At 36.2% G+C, this 20,851-nt stretch overlaps 1 protein-coding gene across 1 annotated transcript in view; it reads left to right on the plus strand.

Moving 5' to 3' along the window:
* DLG2 (discs large MAGUK scaffold protein 2) overlaps positions 1–20,851 on the plus strand; it is a 2,046,181-nt gene that overhangs the window by 474,230 nt on the left and 1,551,100 nt on the right. Inside the window, exon 7 of the mRNA XM_029208176.1 lies at positions 1,124–1,198. Coding sequence (XP_029064009.1) covers positions 1,124–1,198 — 75 coding nt within the window. The remainder of the gene's footprint in view (positions 1–1,123; positions 1,199–20,851) is intronic.

Here is a 20,851-nt window from a genome sequence, read left to right on the forward strand (position 1 = left end):
CATGAAATCATGTTAGCTGATGACATGTCTTAAGCCCCATTAAACAGAAAATGAAAAACACCAGCTTATCATAGAAGGAGCAAGCATGGGCTGCAGAGTCGGTAAAATTCTTGCTGCAATCCCAGTTAGGCTGCTTTCTTGTAGGGTAACTTATAGATGAGTTTCTTACCCTCTGTGAGCCTCAGTTTTCTCTCCTGTAATGGGCATAGCAACACATCCATCCATATTTGTTATAGCAACTAGTGATAATGTACTGAGTCCAGAATAACCTTTAGCATATTTTGTAGCTCAGTAAATCACAGCTGTGGTTAATATGATTACTTATTAACATAATTTGTAGTATTTATATATTATAATTGAGTGTACAATAAGTAAAGATAAAAGATGTTGTATTAGAATCACCTCCTCCCCTTTTAGCACTAATCAGAACTCTTAAAGGAAAGCACTTCATTCTCTCTAAAAGGCCAATTAGAACTGAATTTATTGGAGTCACAGCAAAAGAATAGGTTAGCTCGAGATACATTTCTTATGTAAAAAGAAGTGCCTGGCAAATTGTTTAGAATGTTAAATCTCTGTGCTCCTTGTTTCATTTCTTTGTACCTCAGTTTCTGATGTGACAGGAAAGGCCTCTAAAATCTGTCCTGTGCAACTCTACATTCTGGGATTCTATAATGCCCTAGAGAGAATCATCACCACAAGCTTACAATCTGGAAGGGGAGACAAGTAAACAAGTCTTTCTGTACCTTGACTCAAGAGATTTCACAGGGGTACAGCGTGTATTGGTGCCCTCTGGGAGCCTGGAGGAGAGACCAGTTCTGCTTCTAGGTTAGGAGGATTCTCAGGTGGTTCCCACCAGGACCTGAAAGGCCAGTTGCTGAGGAAGCCTGGTTCCAAAAACCTAGGCCTTAGCGAAATACAAAAACCAAAGAATAATTTCTTGTGCCTTGATAAGAGTAGAAATGACATACCTAGTTTCTTTTAGCACTGCACCAAAAAATTATTCTCAAAGACTTCTCCTATACTTGTAAATATGGTAATAAACACATTGATGATAAACATATCAGCTGGTGTAGATTGCTGCACATCATATGTAGAATATAACATATTTTTTACTTATTTGCAGCAAAACCAAGGCAAGTGCCCAGCCCAGAATTGTTCAGTGGAAGCCCCTGCTTGGATGCCTGTTCACCACTGTACTGTGAGTTTATTTGATTATTCTAAGATTGGCAAGATTAAAGTATAATTATTTTTATATTTTGGAACAACCTTAGTGTAATGGGCTAGAATATTCTCTGAAATTCTAGAGTGGAGCAAACATTTTGAAAGGAGAAAGAATGTCTTCTCAGAAAGCTCTGCATTATAAGAAGGACCGGTGATTAGGGATTACATGTATTTCTTTTTTGGAGTGAGAGTAACTTGTAAAGGATTTGTCGAAATGGGTTATTGGCGGTTTAGAATTGAATAGTCTTTAAAATGAATGTGCTTGCACATATATTTTTCTCAATAGATGCATATTCAGCAATACTTGATTTTAGATGCCTTAGAGAAGGATTCTTTCTCTTCTTCCATTGTGTTGACTGTTTAATAGTGATGGGTACATGGATTTGCAATTTTCAAGTCTTCCTGGTATAATAATAGCCTCTGCATTTGTGTGAAATCTTCCATCAGAGAATTTTCAAATGGCTTAGAAACAAACAGGTACTATGTCATCATTCCTGTGTTGTAAATGGGAAACTTAAATGCAAAGGAAGTAAGAATAAGTGCATCAGTTGTAAGGTTGGGAATAGATTCTGGATGCCCTGACTGTCCTTTCATGAACTCATTCCATGACGCTGTGCTCTGAATAAGTGAAGAAAGTGGCTGATTGTATGATATGCTTTTATATATACATTGCCTGATAGAAATGACAGTGGTTCCTCTGGGAACCGTGTGTGCTGTAACTGAGGGTTTGCCTGTCATGAAATAATTTGTGTGTGATGAGGACAAAAAGTTCAAAAGTTACTTTTGAGGCATTCCCCTCATTTGACCTACCTTGCAGGGAGTATAAAGTGATATGTGGAGTGCTTTAAATATCCTCATCTATTATTGAGATACAGACTTCTGAAAGGTGCAGCTGGACTCTCATAGCATGACTTATGACTGTGTTAAAAGGCAGTGGGCCTGGAGGAGCCTACTTTTCACTCAGATTGTGCGAAAGAATGAAGCCTCTTTCCTTGACTTTTGTTTATCTGTGGAAGGTGAGAAGGTGGGATCACCTTTAATGAAGGAGTGATGATAATGCTAAGTTTTGGAGGCATTCCTGCAGTGCAGAGGCAGCTCAGCTTGCTGGAGACATGGAGAATAAAAATGTCACACTTTTGTGAGCCGGTGGTCAGAGGGGAGTGCATGCTTAGAGACTCTGCTGATGCCAGAGAAAGGACGAGTTTTAATAATTCTATTTCTTCATCAATCACTCCTTTTATTGTATCCTTAATGATATTATCTCGCAATTACTGATTTATAATGCCTATTTCTCCAAGAAGACCATGTGCTCTTCAGGTTCCTAGTATACCTACACCTAGGTAAATCCCTGGGTACATGGTAGAAGCTCTGTGAGTGTATATTTAATAAATGAATCTTCAATCTGTTGATTTCCTCTTTATAATAAGTTTTAATAAATTATTTTGTAACTCTCACATTTCTCGCTGAATAGGAATAAATATATTTTTACTTTGTTAGTTGGGTGGTTTCCATTTCTCACCTTCAAGTGTCCTTTTATACTTTCTCCTTCAGAGTACCATTGAATATGCGTTTTGAGGAATTTTGTTTTCAAACTAGACAAAATTTAGTAGTTAGATTCAGCTGTGTCAGGCACTATGGCAATTGCTAGAGATACAAGGTAGATAGGATAGTGGTCCCATTTTATCAAATACATCCATGTATTCCAATTAGTAGCTGATCCTCCAATACACTGATAATTTCAGCTCAAAATAAAATAAATTTGACATTTTAGTTACTTTGTGCAGTCTTATTGCAAGTAAATCCATGATTAGAATTCTGTCTTTTGGATTATTAAAAACAGCTCATCCTTCATTATTACTGTGGAGTTACCGCTGAGGATCTGAGAATCCCACATTAGGTCTTCCTGTTGTAGAACACTAAAGACCAAATAGATGACTACATTTAAGACCCTTCCTGAAGATCACAAGTCTGAAATGCCAACACTTCAGTCTGATTTTCAGTTCTATGGTCAGGTGAGAGCATCAAAAAGATGTTTCTTCTTGTTTCTGCCATAGAATTGGTAGCTGCTGGTTGCGTAGATTTCCTTTGCCATTTACTTAAAAGTAATACATCTCCCAGTGGGGCAAGCACTTTCTGGAGGAATTGCACAACCCATAATGATTCTGCTTTCTCTGTCAGTAACCCCAGTCTACAAAAGTAGGCTCCTAGTGGCCATGTTTGGGCTCTGCGAGTCTGTGCCTGGCCATGACTGACTGATCCAAGAGGTAAATATCTGATCCCAGGTGAGCCTGTTGGGTTCTCTCTCCTGGGTATTTGAAATTTGTACCAGAGAGATATCAAACTGGTAGCCATCAGTATTGAATCATATGAATGACAATAGTTTGGAAAATATTCTATGAACCTCAGTTGCTGAGATTCCTTGAGTTGCTGAGATTCCTTGAGTTGCTGTATATCTGCCCTTTGAGGTTTAGCTTGCTTAAATCTCTCTTTGATTTTGTGAGAAGGGGTCAATAACCTGCTGATAATCAGTAAGTTACATTTTTTTCTTAAGTTATCTAGATTTTGTTTTATTTTGTTTGTTTGGGGGAATTTATTGCTCTTTGATTTATTTGCAGCCAAAAAGTAAACTCGCTTAACTAACATCTCCTGGTCAGCAACATTTATGGAGCTCCCACCAGAATTGATGTAATGAGTAGTTGTCTCAGACAGAATGAAGCACTCAGAACTGTGGGATTTTGATAATTTATAATAGTCCATTCATTTCAAATATCTGGTTATATATAACACTTGGGTACATAAAAATGAGCAAAGAATAATTTGGTAATGACTTAACTCACATTATAAACTGAGAAATATGGCTAGTTAACAATACAGTAATAAAAGTATATTTACATAACAAAAACTATATACAATATGTAAAGTAGTTCTGGTATTAATTTCCATTTTCTCATCTCTCAGGAAATAGAGAAAATCTTAGCCTCTAGCCTCCTGCGTTTAAGAGAATGTCTTGTCCCCCTCAAATCCTCTGTGGGCTGAAGCAGGTTATAAATAAATTAATACATACTTACATTCATGATAAATGGATAGTCTCTGTTATCTTTGTGCATTTTTAAATTCACTTGATTCTTTCCTACATTTCTTTCCCCGGTGCCCTATTCTTTCTTGGTGTTTTGCTCTGGAATAATTGTATCCTTATAGCTGGGCTTTGTTACTTTATTCAAAACAGTCCTGGTCTTTGTGTGTGCTTTTGCCTCCAGGTTCATTTTAAGTGCAGAGGTTTTATCATTGGTTTTTCCAAGAAACTTTCTCTCTCCAAATTGTTTTTCAAATGCCTGTCAACAGCTACATATTGCCTTAAAAATTACTTCTATTACTACTTGATCACTCTCCTCTTGGATGCTCTCTTTTTTTGGCACTGCACATTTCTGTAATAATGGGACCAAGAAGTGTTTTTAAAGACTTTTCCTTTTAGTCAGAATTACAATGTACAGATTGGGATTCAAGCTGAATAGAAAATTTACCTCCAGCAATTATACAGAAACATGGGCATATTTATACTTTGTGAATAATTATAAGTGAAATATCTTCTCTAGTGAGAAGTGTGACAGTTTTGTTTATTTATCTTTCCTTGTATGGCTACATTAAGCATTAGAATGATACCCTTCCTCACCTCTACACTTTACATTTAATTGGGTTGTATGCCCATTGGTTTGTACGATCACCAGTATGAACACAGTGGTTACCTGAACCCCTGCCACTTAGAAACAAATGAGAAGAGACCCACAGGTTCTGGGACTCAGGTGAAGACAGGCAGATCTCTGAATCTGGAGTGAACTAGGCTAAGAATCAGTTCCTGTCAGTTGGAGATAAAGAACCTTAGATTTGACCAGCTGCAGGAGGCTTGAGCAGCTGCTGCATTTCAGGGCAGATCTCTGGACAACTCAGCATGACTATGGCCTATGAGTGGATTTGGTCACTTTGAGGAATGTCCCCAAACGCAATCCTTAGTTATTAAGCATTACTCAGAAATGGCTGTAATGTATAATTTTACTGATTAGACATATGATATATAAATATACATATTTGTCTAGAATAATTGCTTTGTTTCTCTTTATGTTTGCACACCCCTTAGTTCCTGGAAATTTAAAAATAATGAGAGGAGTTTCTAAAAGCTAAGTTGAAAAAAAAAATCCCTGCTATTATGGAGCTTATCATGGATATTGTTATTTCTGCATATCTCTATTGTTATGTAGTATTCACCCATAAATAGATATGGGAAATATTTTTAAAAATCATATAAGCATTTGCAAATAAGAACACTGTACTCTGAATACATCAACCCTCATTTACTCATTCAAGGAGCATTTACTGAGCATATTTTGTAAGTTGTAACTGACCCTTTGATTCCTCAGGATAGAGCAGGGAACAATACATGCATATAATCATTATACTCTGTAATACATGCTATATAATGGTCTGTACAAAAAGCTATAACTTTTCAGAATGGAGATTTGCCTCAAGATGGATTTTGGAAGACAGAATATGCAGTTTTTGGTAATAGCTAAGTATAAAAGCTTTAGAATTGTATAAGTTTTGTGTTAAAATACAAATTCTGCCACTTACTAGCCGTATAACATTGGACAATCTACTTAATCTCTCTGAGTTTACACGTGTAACAGGATATTTTGAGATTTACATGAGATAATGCATGCCATGTGTTAACATAGCGCCTGCCACGTGGTAATTGCTTGAAAAGTGGTAAGAGAAAAGAAAGAAAAGGATAGGTCATTCTAGAAAGTGATGGGGAAGGATGAATTGGTGAAGCAAAACATAAAGAACAGGCATTAACTCATTATTAATTTAGGGCTATTTAGGAGGGCCCTTTCTTCCAAAAGGATTCTGGCTTGTTCAGGAAGAGTTTCCAGGAGTTAATACACAACTCTTTAAGACTGTAAAAGGAGAAATCCTGAAGCTCTTGAAAAGAAACATTTGCCCTCTGACAGGCAAGAACTGATGATATGGAGTGTCATATTGAGATGTTTGTATTCTGAGTAATATAAAGCCATTTTTGAAGAGTGGGGCTAGATACTCTTTTTAATTTGAAAGCATATTAACATTTCACTACAGTGTCTCTCTAGATTATGAAAGTAATTTTTCTCTTTTATGGGAAATCAATAAAAACAGACGTTCCTGTAAGAAACCAGAGGAGATGTTCTTTTAAAGTGTTTATTGTTTCAGCATGTTCTCCCAGACTGCCTCCCATTACCCACAATTGGGATCATTCCCTCTAATTGAAACCAGTTAATACAATGGGCATAAGCTATTCTATACTAGTGCAAAGGTTTTTTTCACCCTGTTTTGGTAGCTTCTCCCCCACCTTTTTTTCTCCACAGTTCATTGTGTGACTTCCTTTTGTATACAGCCCAAATAAATACCCAGACCATGGTACTTAGAAACATCCAATGCAGTCATAAAACAAATAATGTTGTGTCTGCTCTCTGGGTGTTGTAGAGTTCCTAGGAACACAGACCCACTGGGCAAACTCTGCTGCTGGGAAATTACACCCAGGATGGCTTTGACGGGTATTGTCTTTCCAAAGACTGGATGTAATTTTTATTTTTTAGGGCAAGGTTTTCATACCATCAGTGGTTAGTTCCCTTATAGAACAAAAAGTTAGGATGTTATCAGATGATCACAATTTTAGGAAAATTTTGGAAAATTACAGAGTACAGGGCTTTAAATTGGTCTACACTGGGATTAGAGTACATCTGGCCATATGGGTGGTAGCCGTAGGGTTAGAAAAGAATTCAGAGGGGAAATTTCCTTAGAAAAAATCACAATGCACTTTAAGAGATGTGAGCTCTGTGGAATGGCTCTGATATCAACTTGGATGTAGTTAGGGCTTTGAATCAAGGAAAGTATGAGGAAGACTAGGTTGATACAATGGATATATTGCTTTTTTCCCATCTCTTCTGGCCATTATAGTACTTTCGACTTGTACTGGTTTCCTCTCTAGGTGCGAAAGAACCAGCTGGGAACTGCAGGATTCATATCAAATAATTTTGTTACACTGATCTTTGAAGCATGCTCAGAAAGGGAACCCACAGTATTTATGGGTTTGGGGGGGGTTCATGGGAGAGATGAAAGGGCATTTCCAGTGAGCACACATAAAAAACACACAGAGTAAAGAACTAAAGACATATAAACATGTACTAAAGACTATATAAACATGTACCCAGCATGCCCTGTGCAGAGATGAAGGTTTCAAGTCCTGAGGTTGCTGGCAAGATCTGAGAAGCTATCCATCAGTGTTCTTATTTTTTTCCCACAGATTTACTGAAATATAATTCACACACTATTATAATTCAACCATTTAAAGCACACAGTTCAGTGACTTCAGTACATTCAGAGTTGTGCTACTCTCACTACTACCAATTTTAGAACATTTTCATGAGCTCAAAAGAAACCCCATGTCCATTATAAGCCGCTCCCCACTCCTCTTCCCTCCAGCTCCTGGCGATCACTAATCTGCTTCCCATCTCTACGGATTTGCTTATTCTAGACATTTCCTATGAATGGAATTATAAAATACATGGCCCTTTGTGATTAGCTTCTTTCACTTAACTAGTATTTTCAAGGTTTAGCCATGTTGTAGCATATATCAGTTCTTCATTACTTTATCTTGATGAGTAATATTCTGTCATACGGCCATACCACATTTTGTGTATCCATTCATCAGTTGGTAGACATCTGTGTTGTTTGCCCTTTTTCATCATGTGAATAATGCTACTATGAGTATTCACATGCAACTTTTTGTATGGACATATGTTTTTACTTCTCTTGGATGTATACCTAGGAGAGGAATTACTGAGTTGTATGGTAACTGTGTTTAACCTTTTGAGGAACTGCCAGACTGTTTTGTAAAGCAGTTACACTATTTTACATTCCCACTGGCAATGTGCGAGGGTTTCAATTCTCCACATCCTCACAACGTTTGTTATTATCTGTCCTTTTTATTGTAGTCATACTAGTGGGTATGAAGTGATATCTCACTGTGGTTTTGATTTGCACTTCCCTAATAATTAGTTATGTGTTGAGCATCTTTTCATGTACTTTTAGGCTATTCTTTTATCTTTGGAGAAATGTCTATTTAGATTTTTTACCTATTTAAAAAATTTTTTTTTCGTCTTTAAGTCTTTGAGTTGTAAGAGTTCTCTATATGTTTTTAATACTAATTCCTTATTAGATATGTGATTTGCAAATATTTTGTACCATTCTGTGGATTGTCTTTTTACTTTTTGATACTCTCATTTGAAGCACAAAAATTTTAAATTTTGTTTTTATATATACACTATATATATACAGTATATATATATATACACATATATATATATCACATCTTCTTTATCCATTCATCTGCTTTTTTGGGAAGTTTTGAATTTTATTTTATTTATTTTTTTATACAGCAGGTTCTTATTAGTCATCCATTTTATACACATCAGTGTATACATGTCAATCCCAATCTCCCAGTTCAGCACACCCCCACCCCCACCCCCCACTGCTTTCCCCCCTTGGTGTCCATACGTTTGTTCTCTACATCTGTGTCTCTATTTCTGCCCTGCAAACCGGTTCATCTGTACCATTTTTCTAGGTTCCACATATATGCATTAATATGCGATATTTATTTTTCTCTTTCTGACTTACTTCATTCTGTATGACAGTCTCTAGATTCATCCACGTCTCTACAGATGACCCAATTTCGTTCCTTTTTAAGGCTGAGTAATATTCCATTGTATATACATACCACATCTTCTTTATCCATTTGTCTGTCGATGGGCATTTAGGTTGCTTCCATGACCTGGCTACTGTAAATAGTGCTGCAAGGAACATTGGGGTGCATGGGTCTTTTTGAATTGTGGTTTTCTCAGGGTATATGCCCAGTAGTGGGATTGCTGGGTCATATGGTAATTCTATTTTTAGTTTTGTAAGGAACCTCGATACTGTTCTCCGTAGTGGCTGTATCAATTTACATTCCCACCAACAGTGCAAGAGGGTCCCCTTTTCTCCACAGCCGCTCCAGCATTTGTTGTTTGTAGATTTTCTGACAATGCCCGTTCTAACTGGTGTGAGGTGATACCTCATTGTAGTTTTGATCTGCATTTCTCTAATAATTAGTGATGCTGAGCAGCTTTTCATGTGCTTCTTAGCCATCTCTATGTCCTCTTTGGAGAAATGTCTATTTAGGTCTTCTGCCCATTTTTGGATTGGGTTGTTTGTTTTTTAAATATTGAGCTGCATGAGCTGTTTATATATTTTGGAGATTAATCCTTTGTCCGTTGATTCGTTTGCAAATATGTTCTCCCATTCTGAGGGTTGTCTTTTCGTCTTGTTTGTAGTTTCCTTTGCTTTGCAAAAGCTTTGAAGTTTCATTAGGTCCCATTTGTTTATTTTTGTTTTGATTTCCATTACTCTAGGAGGTGGATCAAAAGTGATCTTGTTGTGATTTATGTCAAAGAGTGTTCTTCCTATGTTTTCCTCTAAGAATTTTACAGTGTCCAGTCTTACATTTAGGTCTCTAATCTATTTTGAGTTTATTTTTGTGTATGGTGTTAGGGAGTGTTCTATTTTCATTCTTTTACATGTAGCTGTCCAGTTTTCCCAGTACCACTTATTGATGAAGTCCAGTTTATCTGTTTTTGTGTCACTTGTCATATCTAAGGAGACTTCACGTGACAAGGTCACAAAAATTTACTTCTATATTTTCTTCTAAGAGTTTTATAGTTTTAGCTCTTACATTTAGGTCTATGATCTATTTTGAGTTAATTTTTATGTATCTATAGTGTATATGGATAGCCAAGTGTCTCTGAACCATCTGTTGAAAAGTATTTTCTTTCCCCATTGAATTGCCTTTGCAGCCTTGTTGAAAATCAATTGACTATTAATGTAAAGGTTTATTTATGGAACTTCAATTCTATTCCATTGAGTTATATGGCTATCTTTATCCAGTACTATCTTGATTACTGTAGCTTTGTAGTAAGTTTGAAACTGAGAAGTGTACATCTTCAACTCTGTTCTTCTTTTGCAAGATTATTTTGGATATTCAGGATCCGTTGCATTTTTATATGAATTTTAGGATCTGATTGTCAGTTTACAAAAAAGCCATCTGGGATTTTGATAAAGATTGCTTTGAATCTGTGGATTAATTTGTGGAATATTGCCATCTTAACAATATTAAACTTCCGATCCAGTGAATGTTTTTCTATTTATTTAGGTCTTCTTTAATTCCTTTCTACAATATTTTATAGTTTTCAGAGTACAAGTTTTTGCTTTTTTTTGTTAAATTTGTTGCTAAGCACTTTATTACTTGTGATGCTATTATAAATGAGTTTGTTTTCTTAATTTCATTTTTGATTGGTCATTGCTAGTGTATGGAAATACAATCAATATTTATTTATTGCTCTTGTACCCTGTAACATTGTTGAACCTATTCGTTTTAACAGCTTTTTAGTGAATTCTTTAGGATTTTTCTATATACACAATCATGTCACCTGCATAAAGAGATAGTTTTACTAGTTTTACTTCTTTCTTTCCAGTATGGATGCCTTCTGTTTCATTTTCTTGCCCAGTTGCCTTAGCTAGAATATTCAGTACAATATTGAATAAAATTGGCAAGAACAGACATTCTTGTCTTGTTCTTGATTTTAGGGGAAAATTCAGTGTTTCCTCATTAAATATGATATTAGCTGTGGGATTTTTATAGATGACTTTTATCATATTGAGGAAGTTCCCTTCTATTACTATTTTATTGAGTGTTTTTATCATGAAAGGGGGATTTTGTTTGTTTATGTGTTTATTTTGATATTTGTTTTTAACACTTAAAATTTTCATGTGTTGAGAGAGTGCCTTGGCTTTCTATTGAGAAAACTAAGGAAAACTTTTCTAGGACTCCTGGAAGTATAATCTACCTACTCATAATCCACATCTGATTTTGCCAAAGGATAGGTCTTCCCTTATTTGACAGATAAGAATACTGAAGCTCAGAGAAGTGAAATATTTTTTGGCATCACAAAAAATATTTTTTGGAATCCTTTGGGTACGCAGTCTGGTGTTGTTTCTGATATAATTCACCATCTCTCCAGAATAAATTTATGCTCTTGAGTTTGCTGTGAAAAATAATTAATTCAAAAGAGACTGTTTTTTTTTTTTTTTTGATAGCTGTGCCTTGTGTCATGAAAGGTGCTGCCTGGATTCTACACTGAATGTTGGGTAACATTGCATTGTTGGACAACCATATTGGCAACCACAGTAGGACATTGAAGGTCTTCCTTCACAGCACTGTCAGGATTTCTAATCTTATATGATTTATTTGGAGAAGAAGACCATGTAGATAACTACTATTATAAAGAGAGTTATAATAAACCTGACTATTTAGAAATTTAGTTATGTCCTTCTGTTCAGAGCTAATGGAATTTTAATAATGGGTTTTCTATAAGAGGATTTCTAGGCTCTATCTTCCTTCTTTGTTTCATCATTTGATGTAGCAATTAAATACGAAATTTTCTCTCAGAGGTCATTCCATGACAGAGCTATAAGCTACAAGATTGTTTTTCACAGGTTTATAGAGGGATGCTGATATAGAATATGGTGATTCAATAATTTGTAAATTATTAAGAATACAAAAAAGCTATACTGTGATGGGTCTATGGATTTTCCTATCCAAGGGCTTTGTCTCTGTGTCCAGAAAAATTCCTGGAAGAATTGAGTTTTTGTTCTCTATGACATCAATTTAAGGAAGCTTCAGCTATATTTACTGACCAATGTTTTACTTACTTAGTATCCAACAACCTCTATTATGTAGTATACACTGAGAATTATCTAGAAATAAAAATTATGTTGAAGTGAACTAAATCAATATTTCACAGCTCATTTACAGTGTACCTACCTATTCTATGACCTCACTGTGTGAGCTTCTTATTATTTCTCAAATACATGTATTTGAACAAGAGAGACCCATTATACCTTGTTTCTGAGCCTATTTAGATACATTTCTAAAAATCATGGCTACTTATTACCTAACCCATTAGAAGATCCAGATAGTTAGAACAGGTGTACAGAAATTCAGGAGAAAGCATTACTAAAGCCTGGTGTATTAGCAGCCATGGGACGTGGCAGTCAACAGTGAGGAAAGAAGCAAATGTTTAAAACAAGCACAAGCCCTTAAATTCTATGATGTAATTGAGTGGTGGGACCTGGGTACATCACAACTTAGTATTCTAACTGACATTCATAAATGCTGGCCATGGGTCAATACATAAAAATCTAAAATTATGTCCAAAGATTTTTTTGGAAAAGAATTACCTTTGTGACGTCTACCTGCAGCTACTAAAACATTTGCAAACTATTTAAAATGTTCAAAATATAAAAACATCGTATACTTCAAAGGATAAACTTGAATTATTGGGTAGGTTCATGTTTGGAAACACCTCTTTCTTTGATGGTTTTAATTGATGAGCAGAGAGTTGGCACGTTTTCACTCATACAAACTCTCAGGGCAGTGGATTCCTCTCTCCTTCAACTTAAGTAGTTGAGTTATTGGTTTGAATTTGTGGTGGAGGCAAAGGTGGTATTGAGGGAGGCAGAAAGACTGACAGCAAAATAGGGAAGGATACGTGAAAGGAGATTTGCTTTGGGTTTTGTAGTGATTTTTAACAGTACAAGGTATTGACACTTGTTGGCATTACCTGAGCTTTTAAGTGTAGGTTAACGTTCTTCCTGTTGAACTTTTCACTCATCACTTAAGGAGTCAGTGTTGCATAGTAGTAGGGGCATGAGTTTTGGAGTCAAGCAGAAGTTGAGATCTCCTTTCTCTCACTAGCCGTATGAACTTCAGTAAGCATTTCAACAACTCTGTCTCCCTTTTCTCATGTGAAGTAGGAATGATAACAGATACCTACCTTGCTAGACTACTTTCAGAATTAAAGACAATGTATGCGATATGCCTAAATCAGTGCCTAGCACATAGTAGGTACTCAATACATGTTGTTTTTGTAATTATTATGGCATTATTATTATCAGCACTGTAGAATTCTGAAGATGGTTACAGTTTGAGATCTATATTTACCCCACAAAGGCACTTGAGCAATGAACTCTCAGATAGGTTGGCCTACTTTCAACTTACCTCAGATAGTGGATGTAATTGAAAGGTATAGAGTCTGAATGTTTAAATGAGTTAATTTTATTTTAAAAAGCATAAAGGTTTTTTTTTTTGACAGTGATTTCTATTACAATTTATATATCTTTGAAAGTCATTTGTGAACTTAGTGTCATTGCTATATTATTTTTTGGTTACTTGAATTCCTGAAAAATACTATGAGAGAATGGGTTTCAGCACTGAGTGGTGAAAGAGCCTCTGAAGCATATATGATTGGTTTGGTTATGGAGTGCTAAGTCTGGTGCAGTTATGATGGAATCTCCCTTCCTTTTATATTAACAAAGTAAATGAATGTCTTATGAACTCCTCTGGGTACTTTTCCCTAGCTATCATATTATCCCTTTTAATTTGATGTTTTTAGATCATGTGAAACAAATATAGACATCATCAAGTGCTCTTGATTTGGGTGTTGGTGCTGTTCATAAACCAGCTACAGTTATGAGTTATGAATGACAGCTCTTCCAAGTAGATAATCCTACCTTGAAAACCTCATACTGCACACATCTCCTTAAAGAAACTTTTCCTACAACAATATTCAGGGGACGTGTATATTGCACAAATTTAGCATTTAAATGAAGGCCATATAACGTATGAACAGGAGTGTACTCTAAGTAGTAATGATTATAGGCTTTAAAAATATTTATTCTTTGTGCATTTTTTGTATATTACCAATTATGTATAATGAACCTAGAAATCCAAGGAAATAACAACAAAGAAATGTTATTTAAATAATTGAGTTATACAAAGAAGATATGGAGGTGTTCTCGTCAAAGTCTTCCTTACGCCTGCTTACTAGTCTGACTTTCTGTGCTGCTCTTCTGATTGTGCTTATCCCATTCTCAGGCTTGCCTCATTAGATTTAGCTTTAGGTAGTCCAAATAGGGGAAGCTATTCCATGAGGCCATGTCTGTAGCAGCAGCCAGCTTCCTACGTCCAATACAGAGCAGGTGTCAATGACAAACCTCTTGAAGCAGCCTCCAGCTACTTCGGATCTCTGTGGAATTGTACAAATGTTTGGACAAACTTGGCCTGAAGAAAACTTTTAACAGGGCTTGACAGAGAAATGCAGCATTAATTGCTGCAGCTTCTCAAAGAAGTCCTGTTGGCAGCAGGTGGCATAGTCCCCTGACAGCCTCATAAAAACAACCCCTTCCAGTCTGGATTAATGGACTGGTTTCAGCAACAAAAGGTATAACAAATGTATCTATCAAAACCCCAAACCTAAGCATGATTGGAGGAGGTGGAAAAGGAGCAGGTTTCATAACAACCACTCTTCCATTAGAGCAATGAGGAAAAATGTATACAAACATTTGAGCATTTCATTTACCGATCTATATATTTTCAGTCAACTCAGAGCACACACCTCATTGAAAAACTCAATGCCATTCAAGTTTGGATTGGCAATGTCTCCCAACCACAGGAAAAAAAATGCTAACTGATCTTGAGGACTATTTTATCTTATTGTTTAATTTTTATTTATTTATTTTTAATTTTTTTTTTTTTTTTTTTTTGCGGTACGTGGGCCTCTCACTGTTGTGGCCTCTCCCGTTGCAGAGCACAGGCTCTGAACACGCAGGCTCAGCAGCCATGGCTCACGGGCCCAGCCGCTCCGCAGCATGTGGGATCTTCCCGGACTGGGGCGCGAACCCGTGTCCCCTGCATCGGCAGGTGGACTCTCAACCACTGCGCCACCAGGGAAGCCCTTGAGGGCTATTTTAGATTGCATTTTGGTGAAGTAAAAATTTTGCATAATTTAATATCCACAGCTTAATTAAAACATCCCATAAATATCCTCTCTCTAAATATGCTAATACTCTGTTGAAAAAATCTGTTTCTGCAATGTATTTGGTCATACACCACTGTTCTTTAGGTTGTGTCAGCATTTTCATTAAAAAGTTGTGCTCTGTTTATAACTCGAAAGCAAAAATGCATTCTGAGCTAAAACTTAATGTCCAAAGTCTTTGTCAAAAAGCAGTTTTCTAAAGTATACACAGAATGGAAGTTTTATGACTCTGTGAAAGCTTGAAGTCTATAGGAAGACCTATAAGACACCAACAAAAGAATCTCATGTGTTTCTGTGCATCAGGACAGCCCACAGAATCTGGGAAAGAAGCTAGACTATGGAAGGGAATACAGCCTTTCTGACACTGTGCTGGAGAATCAGGGTACATAGGGTTATTCTTGGTTGCATTACTTGAAGGACACTGTAAGGATCATGGACTTTGGCGTTACCTGGAACTGGTTAGAGTCAAACCTTTACTGCTTACTTAATTTGGGAAATTCCTTCACCTCTGAGCCATGTGTGTGGATTGAATGAGATGACAAACATAAAACTCCTGCACACCATTCATTTTCTTCTCTTATGATTTATGATGTTGTTTGAAGCCACTGACTTGCTTTTCCTCCATTGTTTAGAGTATTTTTTTCCTGAGAGTTGATATTTCTTTGAGTGGCTTTCCTTAAATTTATGTTGCTTAAACATAAAATACTAAGTCAAACAAATGATAAAATCATTCCAAGGCCACGCCCAAAGAAGGCAAAATATTATACAGAGTGTAAGGACATGTCACACAATTGTAGAGTAGATAGAAAATCACCTGTTTCTTCCCCACCAATCCCTAGTCTGGGAATTTGCTTTGCTTTCTGTAGCCTATACTATGTAGACAGAAGCCCAAACTGCCCAGTAATTCAACATGAGCAGGAATCCCTTGCCTAGGAAAGCCCTTGACAACAGAAATGTGGCCTTTTATAGATGAAGTGAAATGTTCTCTTTACAACTGCCTGTTTAAAGAAAAAAACAATTGAAAAGAGGGAGAATTTTAAATTTCCTGTTGTCAGATGAACTGTTTTCTTGACAAGAGCTAGTTTATTATCTCAACATGTGTTATTTAAACAAGCCTCAGTCTTCTGTAGCACATCTCCATTATTTTTTCGGCTCATCAAAACCTATTTATCCATCTATTTTTCCTCCCTTCATTAATTCTATAAATATTTACAGATTGCCCACTATGTCCCAGGAACTGTACTAAGTCCTATAAATTCACAGTGTAAGAAAATATACACAGACCCTGCCCTCGAGGAGGAAGCAGCAATAAATTAAAGAATCCCATAAGTGAAGATAAAGTTGTAATTTTGATGAGTGCTACAGAAAAGATGTACATGGTATATTGGGAGTGCATTTGAGGACGTACTGATGTAGAGAGGGAGGTCAGAGAAGGCTTCCTTAAGGGAATGCTAATTAAGCTTAAATTTTAAAAGTAGGATCAACTTGGGGAAGGAGGAAGAAGATTATTCAGGAGGAGGGAACCATATACACAAAGATTCTATCTTAGATGGGAAAGGAGCTGTAAGGCCAATAGGGCTGGCGGGAGAGCATATAGGGGCAGCTTGGTAAGAGAAGGGATTGGGAAGGGAGACACAAACCATCTAATGTTTAGGATTTCTTTGAAGTATTTTAAGTAAATTAGAGAGAGAGGAGTGAATCAGGTAACATGGTCATATTTGGATTTTGAAATCATCCCTCTGGATGTTATGTGTAGAACAGGTGGGATGACCTAGAAAAAAAGTTATAGTTAAAAACAAAACAAAACAAAACAAAACTAGTTACAAAGCTTTTGCAGAAGTCCAGGCAAGAGATAGTGGTAGCATGAATTAGGGTGGTGGTGGTGATGAAGAAACATTGAACATATATGAGATTTTTAGGTTAAAACATTCCAGAACATAGATATGAAATGCATATGGGAGTTTTAAGAGGAAAGGAAGTCTCAGAGATGACTCCCGATTACCTGTGTTATATGAAACAGTGGGTAGAAGTATCATTTACTGAATTTGAGAACTCTAGGAAAGCTTCATTTTAGGGGTGGTAGTAGGAGATCAAGGTATTCATTCTGGATAACTTAAGTGTTAAAACTCTTATTTTATTGATTGAAGTACAGTTGATTTACAATATTATAGTAATTTCAGGTGTACAACATAGTGATTCAATATTTTTATAGATTACACTCCATTTAACGTTATTTTAAAATGACTATTTCCCTGTGCTGTATAATATATACTTGTAGCTTATGTACTTAATACATAATACTTTGTACCTCTTAATTTCCTAACCCTATCATGCTTCTCATCCTTCCCTTTCCCCACTGGTAACTGCTAGTTTTTTCTCTAAATCTGGAGTCTGTTTCTGTTTTGTTATATTCTTTCATTAAGTGATAACATTCAATATTTGACTTTGTCTGACTTATTTGACTAAGCATAATACCCTCTAGGTTCATCCATGTTGTTACAAATGGCAGAATTTCATTCTTTTTAATGGCTGAGTAATATTGCTATATATGTACACATACAGATGTGCACACACACACACACACACACACAGCCACATCTTCTTTATCCATTCATCTGTTGATGGACACACAGGCTGCTTCCTTATCTTGGCTTTTGTAAATAGCACTGTTATTAACATTGGGATGTGTGTATCTTTTTGAATTAGTGTTTTCTTTTTTTCTGGATATATACCCAGGACTGGAATTGCTGGATCATATAGTAGTTCTATTTTTAGTTTTTTAAATAACTTCCATACTGTTTTCCATAGTGACTGCACCAATTTACATGCCTACCAACAGTGCAAAAGTCTTCTCCACATTCTCTATTTGTAGACTTTTTTTTTTTTTTTCAGTACGTGGGCCTCTCACTGTTGTGGCCTCTCCCGTTGCGGAGCACAGGCTCCGGACGCGCAGGCGCAGCGGCCATGACTCACGGGCCTAGCCACTCCGCGGCATGTGGGAATCTTCCCGGACCGGGGCACGAACCCGCGTCTCCTGCATTGGCAGGCGGACTCTCAACCACTGCGCCACCAGGGAAGCCCCACTTTGTAGACTTTTTGATGATAGCCATTCTGACAGGCGAGAGGTGTTATTTCATTGTGGATTTGATTTGCATTTCTCTGATAATTAGTGATGTTGAACATCTTTTTATGTGCCTGTTAGCCATCTTTATGTATTCTTTGGAAAAATATCTATTCATGTCTTCTGCCCATTTTTTGAGTTGGCTGTTTGTTTGTTTTTGATATTGAGCTGTATGAATTGTTCATGTTTTGGATATTAACCCCTTGTTGGTCATATCATTTGCACATTACTTTGTCTCATTCAGTAGGTTGTCTTTTCATTTTGTTGATGATATCCTTGGTTTGCAAAAGCTTTTAAATTTAATTAGATCCCATTTGTTTACTTGTGCTTTTATTTGTTTTGCCTTAGGAAACAGATCCAGAAAAATATTGCTACCGTTTATGTCAAAGAGTGTTCTGCCGGTGTTCTCTTCTAGGAGTTTTATGGTTTTAGGTCTTACTTTTAGGTCTTTAATCCATTTTGAAAATATTTTTAGTATGATATGAGAAAATGTTCTAATTTCATTCTTTTACATGTACCTGTCCAGTTTTTCCAGCACTACTTATTGAAGAGATTATTTTTCTCCATTGTATATTCTTGCCTTCTTTGTTATAGATTAATTGACCATAGGCGCATGGGTTTACTTCTGAGCTTTCTATTCTGTTGCATTCATCTATGTGTCTGTTTTTGTGCCAGTACTGTAATGTTTTTGTTTTGTTTTGTTTTTTACACATCTTTCACCTTCTTGGTTAAATTTATTCCTGAGTTTTTTATTCTTTTTGATGCTATTTTAAATGGGTTAGTTTTCTTAATTTATTTTTTGGATAGTTCACTGTTAGTATATAGAAACACAATTGATTTTTGTGTGTTGATTTTGTAACCTGCAACTGTACTGAATTGTTTATTAGTTTTAACAGTTTTTTGGTGGAGTCTAGTGTTTTTAAAAATTTTTTTTGAAATAAGTTGATTTACAATGTTGTGTCAATTTCAGGTGTATGGCAAAGTGATTCAGTTATATATGTATGTGTGTGTGTGTATGTGTATATATATATATATATATATATATATATATATATATATATATATACACACACAACATATATATTGTTTTTTTACATTCACTTCCATTATAGGTTATTACAAGATATAAGTGTAGTTCCCTGTGCTATACAGTAGGTCCTTGTTGGTTATCTATTTTATATACAGTAGTATGTATATTTTAATCCCAAACTCCTAAATTATCCCTCTCCCTACCACCCCTTGTTAACCATAAATTTGTTTTCTATCTGTGAGTCTATTTCTGTTTTGTAAATAAGTTCATTTGTATCCTTTTGGTTTTAGATTTCTCATGTAAATGGTATCATATGATATTTGTCTTTCTCTGTTTGGCTTACTTCACTTAGTGTGATAATCTCCAGGTCCATCCATGTTGCTGCAAATGGCATTATTTCATTCTTTTTATGGCTGAGTAATATTCCATTGTATATATATTTCACATCTTCTTTATTTGTTCATCTGCCGATGGACACTTAGGTTGCTTCCATGTCTTGACTATTGTAAATAGTGCTACTATGAACATTGGGGTGCATGTATCTTTTTTTATATATAAATTAAATTAATTAATTATTTAATTTGGCTGCATTGGGTCTTTGTTGCTGAGCATGGGCTTTCTCTAATTGTGGCGAGTGGGAGCTACTCTTCGTGTGGTGGGCAGGCTTCTCACTGTGGTGGCCTCCCTTGTTGTGGAGCATGGGCTCTAGGCACACAGGCCTCAGTAGCTGTGGCATGTGGGCTCAGTAGTTGTGGCACATGGGCCCTAGAGTACAGGCCCAGTAGTTGTGGCACACGGGTTTAGTTGCTCCATGGCACGTGGGATCTTTCTGGACCAGGGTTCGAACCCGTGTCCCCTGCATTGGCAGGCAGATCCTTAACCACTGCGCCACGAGGGAAGCCCCTGAGGTGCTTGTATCCTTTTGAATTATGTTTTTCTCTGTATATATGCCCAGGAGTGGGATTGCAGGATCACATGGTAACTCTAATTTTAGTTTTTTAAGGAAACTCCATATTGTTCTCCATAGTGGCTGTACCAGTTTACATTCCGACCAACAGTGTATGAGTGTTCCTTTTTCTCCACACCCTCTCCAGCATTTATTATTTATAGACTTTTTGATGATGCCATTATGACTGGTATGAGGTGATACTTCACTATAGTTTTGATTTACATTTCTCTGATAATTAGTGATGTTGAGCATCTTTTCATGTGCCTATTGGCCATCTGTATGTCTTCTTTGGAGAAATGTCTTTTTAGATCTTCTGACCATTTTTATTTTTGTATTGAATTGCATGAGCTGTTTGTATATTTTGGAGGTTAATCCCTTGTCAGTCACATCATTTGCAAATATTTTCTTCCCCCCAAAAAATATATATATATTTTCTCCCATTCTGTAGGTTGTGTTTACGTTCTGTTTATGGTTTCCTCTGCTGTGCAAAATCTTTTCAGTTTAACTGAGTCCCATTTGTTCATTTTTGTTTTTGT

This window comes from Monodon monoceros, unplaced genomic scaffold (genome assembly GCF_005190385.1).
Source record: "Monodon monoceros isolate NGI ecotype Baffin Bay Population unplaced genomic scaffold, NGI_Narwhal_1 Super_Scaffold_7, whole genome shotgun sequence".
Lineage (NCBI taxonomy): Eukaryota > Metazoa > Chordata > Mammalia > Artiodactyla > Monodontidae > Monodon > Monodon monoceros.